This window comes from Convolutriloba macropyga, chromosome 14 (assembly GCF_964194025.1).
Source record: "Convolutriloba macropyga chromosome 14, txConMacr16.3, whole genome shotgun sequence".
NCBI classification, from domain to species: domain Eukaryota; kingdom Metazoa; phylum Xenacoelomorpha; order Acoela; family Convolutidae; genus Convolutriloba; species Convolutriloba macropyga.
The window spans coordinates 39,608,032-39,620,195 of NC_134481.1; the positions used below are offsets into that span (position 1 = coordinate 39,608,032).

Genomic DNA, 12,164 nt, shown 5'->3' on the forward strand with positions numbered 1-12,164 from the left:
GTTTGCTTCTTTGTTCTCTCTCACTCTGTGAATTTGTGTCCGTTTTTGTATCTCTCTTCCGTCAGGTACTTCTTTCTGTCTTCTCTCTCTCTCTCTCTCTCTCTCTCTCTCTCCTCTCTCTCTCTCTCTTTCTCTCTCGCTCTATACCGTTTCCGCTCTCGTCTCGTGTTTTATCGACCGAATCCGCTAGCTAGAGAGGGGACAAATGTATGTTTTTTTAACATCTTTTGAACTAAGTTAACTGAATCGTCCTGTTTGATGATGAAGAGAGCAACTATTCAAAGGAGGAACCAGTCGAAATGTACAAGAAAAACTGCGATCTTTCATAGCTTTAAAAAAAGAGGATATTTTGAAGAGTGGAATGCACCTGAAACGATACCCGGATGGAAGAAACGCTTTCAAGATTGAAACTTTTGGAAAACCAATCTGGCTGACCAAAGTTCGCCACTACTCATCCACTCGTTAACAAATCCAGAGAAGAGTTTTTCCTTTTAACACTCCTAAAAACCGCTGCTGACACAAACTTCTTTAACTGAAAAGATAGCTAGTTATACTCGTGGATCCCTTGAGACTGTTCGTGAGTTGAAAAAGTGCCGGTTTTTTAATATCTTGACCAGATAATTATGCAAAATGCCTCACTTATTTTAGATATATTGACTTTCTTTTGTCATCATAATCCAAATTATAAGCTGATAATAATGACGTGTTGCTAGTAGTCGAAGGGCAAAAGCATGGCTAGTTTTTGTCTAATCTTTGGTTTTTAAAGTCCAAAAAAATTGTATTGTAATCAGTCGATTTTTTTAAAACTCGTTTTCGCACTTTGTGCTTTTTCGTACGTTATTTACAGAAAGAACAAATCAAATCAAAGCATACTAATGACAAGTCCAATTGGCTCCCTATGGCTCCCTATGTCTCCCAAGGAAGCCTATTTAATTTTTTAGTCGAAAATTTAATGTCTTTTTCATTTTTAAAAAAACATATTTTTAAAATAAACAATGGATTATTCAGCGTTGCGAATTTTTTCTCTTTTTTGGCCAACTTGTAGCTTAAGGTCGGCACCAACAACCCGCACTCTGTTTCTTATGGATTTAAAATTAATTCTTAGTGAGGTTTTAGGTTACAAGTAATCGTTTTTTCTTCTTTGATACTACGAGTTTCCACACATTTTTTTGATTCTGGACTTTTGAGGTTCATTAGTTTCTCTTGTCAGATTATTGACAGCTCAGATTAAAAATTAATGGCATTTAAAAAGATTGCACATTTAAACATAGCAGTATTTCATTGTATGTATTTTTTTTATCTGGATCGGCAACGTCGTCTAAGAGAATTTAATGAGTCTCTTTTACTTCTGTCATTTTTTGTTCTTCGTCGTTCTTCTGTAGTCGTTTGACAAATTCCGATTAGTTGTAGGTCTTAACGGCTTCCAGTGGATGTGCAAAAGAAAATAGTTACTGATTTCAGTGATAAGTAAAATTTTTCATGTCTTGTTGTTTCAATTTTATAGTTGTTGCTTTAATTCTTTAACTGTGTTTTTAGGGCATCGCTTATTGTAAGGGCCTCGATGCCTGCTTTTCGCAAAAAATTAAATTATTTTTCATTTTTGTCTTTGTTTGTCGTTCCGTTTGTAGTCGTTTGATAAAGTCTTGATAACTGAAGATCTCAGCGGTTTTCCATTTGATTAGTTCGGTTGATTGCTAAAGTTTTTCATGACTATGGAATCAAATGTTTTAAAATATAACTGTTTCTTTTTTTTAATTTACAAATTGCTTTTCTTTTTTGTCTATTTGTTACCTATTCTCATTAAGTACAGGTCACATATCGAAATTGTATTGCTGATGAAAAACTAAATTGAACTTATCGAAGGTTTTTAGTACAGTGCCTATTGTTTTGACGGCTTCCATACCGATTTTTTTGCAAAATGTTTATTTCTTTTTTGATTTTTGTCTGTTTACCGTTCTTTTTGTAGACTTATCATATATTGTGAACTAAAACAGATCTCAAGAATTTTTTGAGGATTAAAAAATTCTGTTTACGAACTTGAATTGCTAGTTAATGTTTTTATATCTTTGAAATTGATTATTTTCGAAAAATACAAATGTAATTTGTAACTTTACCCTTTTAATTTTTTCTAATACTTGTTACCTTGTCTCATTATTCAAAGGTCATATATCTCCTTATTGTTGTTCAAAGAAAAAGCAGTTGATCTTTTTTTTCATGAATTATAATACGGTTTTTTAATGTCTTCGACGCCATCTTCTTACAAAATTTAATTGTTTTTTTCTGAAGTTGTTGCTCATTATTATAGACGTACAATATATTCTGGGTAATGAAGACAACTCTAAAAGTGTTCATATTGCCATGTACAAAGACCTATTTACAAATTTGAATTGATAGCTAATAGTTGTCATTATTTGAAAATATTTGTTTTCAAGAAAACGTAATCGTTTTTTTTTTTAACTTTGTCGTTTTTATTCTTTTTTGTCAACTTGTTACCGAGTGTCAGTAAGCACCTTTTTTTTTTAAATTGTTGCTTTTATTCACATTTTTTTTACTTGTTACAGAGTGTCAGGTCCCTGTTTTTCTAGTGAAGGGAAAAAAATTGTATATTTTAGGTTGTTTTGACGCTATTTTGACTTTGCTATTATGTAGTTTTTTTAAAATAGACATTGAGTTCTTGATGTAAATGTTTGTTGTTGTTTAATAATTTTGTTTTTCTTGTCTTGCAGTCTGAATAATGGCAGGTCCCGCTGCCCCACTAATGTGGCATTGCTCACATTACTAAGTGATTGGAGTAGGAAGCAATTTTTTTAATCATTGACCAATTTTTTTTTGATCAATATGTAAGATTTTTTGAAAGGTTTTTGTCTCATCATTTGCTAGACAATTAAGCCAAACCTGTGGATAAGCGGGATCATAACATTATGTGCGAACGCACATTGCCGCGCTTCCTTCTTCTATTTAACCCCTGCTACCTGCTACTTTGAAGCGTTTGAAAAAGATGATACCTACAATGTTTTACTTTGTTATGAGTTGTTACTAGTTTCAAAACTATATTTTGTATTAGCTTTTTTGGGCCAATAACGACTAGAAAATTTGAGAAACGAATTCATGTTCCGAGAAAACTTAAATTTAAAAAACTAAAAACTTCAGATTTGGCCTTTTTTCTGGTCGAAATTTTAAAAGTCTTCATTTTGCCATATAGACAATTTCGACAAAGTTAGGTCGACAAAGAAAAAGTTAGGTAGACAAAAAAGGACTATTTCGCTAGGATGGAAAACAACACAGATAAAGATCATTCTCTTGCTATTATTAAATCAAAATAGATTATGAAACTATTCAAAAGTTAAATGAAATAAAAAAAAAGATTTCCACTAATTGCTGTTTGTATCTTCTACCCATATATTATCAATGAGAATTTATTGTTAAATGACCGATTATCCAATGCCAGACTATCCAGTGTGCCTAAATACGGAATGCCAAAGTACCCAACTTATTTCAACTTTGATCATTTCGTCCAAATATCCCATTAAAAATAGCAGCTATTATCATAAACATGTTTTATCCCACTGAAGTGGAGAATCTGATATCATGTTCGGTTGTGATACTTTCACATTAACTTTCACCGGCCGCGGAGGCATGGTCTTAACCTGCGACGCTTGCGCAAAAGAACTAGTCTTACATCAAAGATTTGGTTGCGATATCTTATTACACTCAATTTTATTTCACAGACATCATTATGCTGGCTGTTCGTTCTGTCTTTTGTTCAATCTTTCGTCATTATGCTAGCCGGTTTTAACAGTAGGGTAAAATAGTGGACACGTTTTGAATATTTTGGTACATATTTTGTCACCCAAAATTACAGTTTTTGGGGAGATAGAATAATGTTTTTTTAAACTATATTAGCCATTTCAGCAAAATGATAGAAGCGATTAATGAGAAATTATTTAGAAATTTGCGTGGAAGTTCTGATAAATCAATATAGTTATTTGAGTTTGGTGAAAATGATTCACAAAGTGGGGCGAATTATTACGCATTTTCAATAAATTTCAGAAAAAAATTCAATAATTATCATTACACACGGGAGTTATCACATGGAATATAGGACTGATGAAATATGGTCTAAATATTTATGCAATTTTATTGTAATTCTTACTGCACTGCAATTAAAAAATAGGCAGATATTTGCAGGAGAATTTTGAAAGAAAATTTAGAAAGAGGTAACTTATAACACTATACTTTTGTATACGAAATTTCAGCTAAAAAATAAATGGATTTTTCGAGCTGAATACATTGTATGGATCAAAATAAGTACCACTGTGCACTATAAAATATTATTCAGATAAACAAAAATTAGCTATTTGTCACTTTTATCGGCTACTTTTTTGTTTAATTTGGAAAATTCTAAAGTCAAGACTTTGTCACTGTTTTCCACTAAATAAGTTCAATTAGCCTTAAATTTGTTTCTTAGAATATTGCTTTTAAACATTTACATTTTATCAGTCTTTTTCAATGATTTCCAATATTGAAGAACAGTTTTCTTACAATTTTTGTCTCCCCGGAAAACACATTGGTCGGACAAAATTGCCTGATCAAAGAACGTCAGAGTCGCATAAAGTTCGCGAGCCCCCCCCCCCCCCAAAATTATAGATGATATGAACCGCAATGTAGAGCCAATTTTCTTCGAAAATTGAAATGGTCAGAAAATATATCAATAAATTTACATTTGCAAGATGACAAAATTTGAGCGCGCGTTTCTCGGATACCATTTTCGTCGCAATCCCCTTCAATATTACCAAAAAAAATATTTTTTCTAATTTGGATATTGTAACCAGCAGTTTCCAGGAAAGTTTGTACACAGCTTCCAGGGTTTTTTAAATCGTCGTAAGAAAAGATGGCGATATGAAACTGAGTTTTACTTCTGTTGCTAGTTTTTTCTTTTGTTGCTATGCACTTAGTTTTGTCGAATTTTTTTCTTAAACTCCGAAGACTTCCAGTTTCAGTTTCAAAATTTTACACGCATGCTCAGCTACTCTGCTGCCAGGATATAAACATGGTGATCAACTCGGTCTAAGAAAGTGTGCTTAAATAAAAATAAAACTGCCCATGTTGAGGTCCAGACCAAAATTTTTGTCTGATCAGACTTTCCAGACCGAAATTGTCTCTGATCAGACTTTACATACGGAAAATAACCCTGATCAGATTTTCCAGCCCCAAGATACCTCTGCTCAGACTTTCCAGACACAAAGTGTCTCTGATCAGACTTTTCAGACCGAAGACGTTCTGATCAGACCATCTTCAGACCATGGTCCAGACTCAAATTCAGACCATTGCACGGAACTTAATCAGACTATGATCAGACTCAAGTGCGCTCGAAGAGGTTATGATCAGACTCAAGTGCGCCCGAAATAGTCTGATCAGAGAAAGTTTTTATATATGAACAATTCTCATAATTTGGCTATAATATATTCATTTCATTGAAAAATGATGTTTGCAGCATTTAATTCATCTAAGGAAAAATCAATTATAAAAGTATTGCTAAAGAAGACGAAACCCAACCGTTGAGAACAAATTTTATTTAGTGTACCGTTTAGTGTATATTTCTGACTCATTGGGTGAGTCTAGACAGCTTTCCATAAGAAACATCGTGGTCTCCAGTTGATCAAATTTCCTCTGAACGGGACCGGCCTTTGATGTCAGCTGGACTCCTTTTTCTGATCAGAGCTATCGGACTTTAGATGAGTCTCTGATCAGAACACTGCTTTATTGTTGCCTTTTGGCAGAGCCAACATCTCTCAGTTAAAAAAATTTTAAAAAATGAGGCGCTCGAAGTGGTCCCTGATCAGACCCAATTGCGTTTGAAGACATTTCTGATCAGACACAAGTGCGCTCGAAGAGGTTATTATCAGACCCAATTGCGCTCGAAGTCGCCTCTGATCAGACTTTTCAGATCAAATTGACCTCTGATCAGACCATCTCCGGACCATGGTCCAGATTTTTCAGACCAAAATTACCTCTGATCAGACCACCTCCAGACCATCGTTCAGACTGTAGTGCGCTCGAACTTTCGTCCAGACCCTGTAATTTCGGTATGGGAACACACGGGTGTGCGCTCGACTGGGTCTGATCATAAACCAATTTGCGTCTGAACCTCAACCTGGGTGAGCATGCTCCCAGTTGAGAATGAACAACAAAATGACCTCTGACAGTACCCAAATCGAAAGAACACCGGAGCATATTCAGACTAAAATTACAGCGCCTAGTCTGCACTTCTGGTGAACTTGAGAAGTTATAATGTTTAATGTTCTGATTTGGGTCTGATCAGGATTCATTGCGGTCTGCGCAGTCTGATCAGAAAAAGCTGTAGAGCAGAGTTAGACTGGGGGGGGGGGGGCGCCAGCGAAAAAGATCCAATAAAGTTCAGGTAAATTTACCTGAAAAAACACTTTAACTTACCTGAAACGTTCAGGTAGTTTTGCCCTACCTGAACTTACCTTAACTTTACCTGAAAAACATACCTGAACAATTAAGGTAAAATTACCGGAACTTACCTTAAAAACTTACAAAAAATACCTTAAAATTTAAGGTATAAAATTACTGAAAAAATACCTGAAATTGAGCTTAAAATAATACCTTAATTTTAACCTGAACTTTTAAGGTAAATTTTTTGAGGTAAGGTAAATTTTCCTTACTTTAACTTTATTTAATGTGTAATTGAATGAATTTTGTAGTTTTCATATCTCCAATAACACACCAAAAAAGTTCAGTTAAATTTACCTGAAAAAACACCTGAAATTACCTGAACAGTTCAGATAGATTTGTCTCACCTGAACCATACCTAAAAACACCTGAAAAATACCTGAAATTCACCTGAAAAATTCAGGTATCACTGCTTGAACTTTAACCTGAACTTATTTGAAAATTACCTGAAAAAACACCTGAACTGTTGAGGTAATTTGTACAGTTCAGGTAATTTTACATGAAATTTAAATGAAATTTAAGGCAAAAATTCAGGTAGACAAACGTTAACCTAATTCCTAAAAAGCCTTTTATGAGTTCGATAGACAGGGTTTTGAAGCAGTGCTTATGCCGGAAAATTGAATCAGTTCGAATTAAAGTAAATAACAATTTGAGTCTGACAGACCACAAAAAAATGGAAGCTGAACGAAGACCATCTGTCATTACCGTTTCCAATATGGTAGAATCCAAGGTTTCAGTGATCTATTTTCTGCTGGAATAACTGGAATTAGATAAATAACGAAGAATGATTATTTCAAGATGCTCCACTCTAAAATCACTGCTTTTCCTGTTGTTATGATTTTAAAAAATTTTAAGTTTCTTAAAACCGTTATTCTAAAACTTCACTATTGGTGTTTACCTCAGAGACTCATATTGGTTTCGGAAACTATTGTTTGAGATAGAAACAGCAGTAGGACTGAAGATTGGGAAAACTTTAAGTTAAACTTAGCCACAACTTTGCCAAACTTGAAAAACGACACGATGACATTGCTTAATAAATGTGTTATTGTTTCTCCTAAAACGTGATTTTTGTTGTGTTTTAATCAAGATTTATTTGAGGATTTTTTTGTCGATTCACTGCTGAATGCAATCAAAAGCGATTTTCAGGTAAACACACCTGAACTCATTCAGGTAAAAGTTTACCTGAACTAAAATTCAGGTGTGGTTCAGGTGCTTTTACACCTGAAATTCGCCTGAAATTCCGAATACCTGACCCCGGTTCAGGTAAATTTACCTGAACTTTTTTTAGTGTGAGTTTACTGTGAATTCTGATCATTTAAGTTGGTAAGCTTGGATTAATTCTGATGACTAGATGAAAAATTATAAGGTGAATACTTGAAATTTTTTGCTTTACAAAATAACACCTGATTATCGCATTAATGTCAATCTTTTTCTTTTTATAATAATAACAACAACAATGATATATTATTAATTTAATCGATTGTTTACTGTTGTCTCTAACATTAATGTCAGCTATTGTCTACCACCTTTTGATTTAAAATTGCATTCAACGTTACGAAGTAATCTTCTAGGTTTTACTACATGTAAAAATAGTTTCAGTGAAATCGAAATCAATTTCTGAGAAATAGAACTGCTGGAATATTACTTCGTTGTTTATGAACAGAATTGGAATTCTAATCTTGTTTTATTTATTCTATTCGTAAAACTAAACTGAAGTTCAATATATCATTAAATTCAATATTGGCACAGAAAGACAGAATTTAAACTATGAAGCGAGTTAATGATGAAATATTCGCTGCATCTCAGAGTTCGTCAAAATTGCTCCGTTTGGATATAGAGGGCGAAACAACAATTGAGGTAGGTAATTTTTAAATATATCTTGTCACAAAGGTTAAAGAATTCGATATCAATCTATATATTAATTCTAACTCGAATGCTATACCACCATGTTTAAGCGCCTACCTTCACATGTTTTAGCGTCTCTTAAACATGCAGCCTAGCGTAATGCATGTATCCTATACCACCATGTTTAAACGCCAATCTTCACATGTTTTAACGGTCCTTAAACATGCAGCGTGTTCTGTGGCTTGGTTTTATGTGTGTGCGTGCGTGTGTCCGTGAGCATGCATGCGTATGTGTGTGCATGTATGTGTGTGTGCTCTTTTCGGTTTTGGCACGTTCAATTCGTTTTCGAACGTTTGATTAGTTTTCGAACGTTTGCTTGCTTTTCAAACGTTCAGTTTGTTTTCGAACGTTCTTTTTACTTGACCGCTTACGTCTATGTGACTATGTTTGTGTGTGTGTGTGTGTGTGTGTGTGTGTGTTTGTGACCTTCAACTGATAAAATTTAACTGACGTTAACCATGGCTAGGAGTACAACCACTGAATTTTGTCCTTGTGCGTTTGTGTGTTAACCTGTTTGCGCGCGCGCGTTTGTGTGTGTATGTAAGTGTGTTTGCGTGCACGCGTGTGAGACCTTGAGATTTTGACATTTAACTGAGGTTAACCGTTACATTGAGTTGCTTTAATGCAATACTGATTGTTCTTTTTACATATTATCATTCCTTTTTGCATATCCCAGATGGCCAACGATTTGGTAAGCATCCATTGGTGATTAAAATAATTAGGGCGGGCAGGTCTTAACTGGTATAAAGGTTTGTGATGTTTTGCTCAGATTTTTCTCATTGTCTCAGACTCTTATCCTGAAATTCAGTTATCCTCCTGACTTTTCTTCGCTAAAACTTTTCTTCGCTTTTCTTGGCTAAAACGTTCTTCGTTTTTCTTCGTTAAAGATAACTTTCAGAAATGACTACTCTACCAATAAAAGGACTGCAGCAAAGCTTTAAAGCTGAGATTACATAATTTGAGCAGCAAATTATGGTTGCTGTTGAGCGGTTGCAGACGGCATTGAATTATTCTGTCTATAAAACGAAAAGCCAAGAGTCTGAAAGAAAGAAACTCAAAAAGTTGAGCAGGGCCTTAGGAAAGTGCCCCGAAATAGATAGATTGAGAGCAACTATGAAAAAGACCTTATTTGCTCACTTTCCTCACTTTCTTTTCTCACTTTCTTTTCTCACTTTCTCTTCTCACTTTCTTTTCTCACTTTCTCTTCTCACTTTTTTTCTCACTTTCTTCTCTCACTATCTTTTCTATCCTTTTTCCTCACCTTCTTTTCTCACTTTCTTTTCTCACTTTTTTTCTCACTTTCTCTTCTCAATTACTTTTCTCACTTTTTTTTCTCACTTTTTTTTCTCTTTTTTTCTCACTTTCTTTTCTCACTTTCTTTTCTCCCTTTCTTTTCTCACTTTCTTTTTCTCACTTTCTTCTCACTTTGTTTTTCTCACTTTCTTTTTCTCACTTTCTTTTTCTCACTTTCTTTTCTCACTTTCCTTCTCACTTCCTTTTCTCACTTTTCTCTTTTTCTTTTCTCACTTTCTTTTCTCTTTTTTTCCTCACTTTCTTTTCTCACTTTCTTTTCTCACTTTCTTTTCTCACTTCCTTTTCTCACTTCCTTTTCTCACTTCCTTTTCTCACTTTTCTCTTTTTCTTTTCTCACTTTCTTTTCTCTTTTTTTCCTCACTTTCTTTTCTCACTTTCTTTTCTCACTTCCTTTTCTCACTTCCTTTTCTCACTTCCTTTTCTCACTTCCTTTTCTCACTTTCTTTTCTCACTTTCTTTTCTCACTTTCTTTTCTCACTTTCTTTTCTCCTTTTCTTTTCTCACTTTCTTTTCTCACTTTCTTTTCTCTTTTTCTTTTCTCTTTTTCTTTTCTCACTTTCTTTTCTCTTTTTCTTTCACTCTCTTTTTTCGTTTTTTTTCTCACTTTTTTTTCTCACTTTTTTTTCTCACTTTCTTTTCTCACTTTTTTTTGTCACTTTCTTTTCTCATTTTTTCCTCATTTTTTTTCACTTTCTTTTCGCACCTTCTTTCCTCACTTTCGTTTCTCATTTTCTTTTCTCAATTTCTTTTCTCTCTTTTCTCACTTTCTTTTCTCACTTTCTTTTCTCACTTTCTTTTCTCACTTTCTTTTCTCACTTTCTTTCCTCACTTTCTTTTCTCTTTTTCTTTTTTCACTCTCTTTTTTCGTTTTTTTCTCACTTTCTTTTCTCACTTTTTTTCTCACTTTTTTTCTCACTTTCTTTTCTCATTTTTTCCTCATTTTTTCTCACTTTCTTTTCTCACCTTCTTTCCTCACCTTCGTTTCTCATTTTCTTTTCTCAATTTCTTTTCTCACTTTTTTTTCTCACTTTCTTTTCTCAATTTTTCTTTTCTATTTTTTTCCTCACTTTCTTTTCTCACTTTCTTTTCTCACTTTCTTTTCTCCTTTTTTCTCCTTTTCTTTTCTCACTTTTTTGTCTCACTTTCTTTTCTCACTTTCTTTTCTCACTTTCTTTTCTAACTTTCTTTTCTCACTTTCTTTTCTCACTTTCTTTTCTCACTTTTTTTCTCACTTTCTTTTCTCACTTTTTTTGCTCACTTTCTTTTCTCATTTTCTTTTCTCACTTTCTTTTCTCACTTTCTTTTCTCACTTTATTTTCTCACTTTCTTTTCTCACTTTCTTTTCTCACTTTCTTTTCTTTTTTTCTTTTCTCACTTTCTTTTCTCAATTTCTTTTCTCTTTTTCTTTCACTCTTTTTTCGATTTTTTTTCTCACTTTCTTTTCTCACTTTTTTCTCACTTTCTTTTCTCATTTTTTCCTCATTTTTTCTCACTTTCTTTTCTCACCTTCTTTCCTTACTTTCGTTTCTCATTTTCTTTTCTCAATTTCTTTTCTCACTTTCTTTTCTCACTTTCTTTTCTCACTTTCTTTTCTCACTTTCTTTTCTCACTTTCTTTTCTCACTTTCTTTTCTCACTTTCTTTTCTCACTTTCTTTTCTCATTTTCTTTTCTCACTTTCTTTTCTCACTTTCTTTTCTCACTTTCTTTTCTCACTTTCTTTTCTCACTTTCTTTTCTCACTTTCTTTTCTTTTTTTCTTTTCTCACTTTCTTTTCTCAATTTCTTTTCTCTTTTTCTTTCACTCTTTTTTCGATTTTTTTTCTCACTTTCTTTTCCCACTTTTTTTCTCACTTTCTTTTCTCATTTTTTCCTCATTTTTCTCACTTTCTTTTCTCACCTTCTTTCCTTACTTTCGTTTCTCATTTTCTTTTCTCAATTTCTTTTCTCACTTTCTTTTCTCACTTTCTTTTCTCACTTTTTTTCTCACTTTCTTTTCTCATTTTTTCTCACTTTCTTTTCTCACCTTCTTTTCTCACTTTCGTTTCTCATTTTCTTTTCTCACTTTCTTTTCTCACTTTATCTCTTTTTCTTTGCTCACTGTCTTTTCTCTTTTTTCCTCACTTTCTTTTCTCACTTTCTTTTCTCACTTTCTTCTATCTTTTTCTTTTCTCACTTTCTTTTCTCACTTTCTTTTCTCACTTTCTTTTATCACTTTCTTTTCTCACTTTCTTTTCTCTTTTTCTTTTTTCACTCTTTTTTTCGTTTTTTTCTCACTTTCTTTTCTCACTTTTTTTTCTCTTTTTTTTCTCACTTTCTTTTCTCATTTTTTCCTCATTTTTTCTCACTTTCTTTTCTCACCTTCTTTCCTCACCTTCGTTTCTCATTTTCTTTTCTCACTTTCTTTTCTCACTTTCTTTTCTCCTTTTTTCTCCTTTTCTTTTCTCACTTTCTTGTCTCACTTTCTTTTC

General features: G+C 33.3%; 2 protein-coding genes across 2 annotated transcripts in view; one reads left to right on the plus strand and one right to left on the minus strand.

The window, feature by feature from the left end:
• LOC142353219 (uncharacterized) overlaps positions 1-12,164 on the minus strand; it is a 511,758-nt gene that overhangs the window by 372,538 nt on the left and 127,056 nt on the right. The window lies entirely within an intron of this gene.
• LOC142353158 (uncharacterized) overlaps positions 8,199-12,164 on the plus strand; it is a 37,905-nt gene continuing 33,939 nt past the window's right edge. The window contains exon 1 of the mRNA XM_075405368.1: positions 8,199-8,334. Within this exon, the coding sequence (XP_075261483.1) occupies positions 8,245-8,334 (90 nt within the window). The 5' untranslated portion in view covers positions 8,199-8,244. The remainder of the gene's footprint in view (positions 8,335-12,164) is intronic.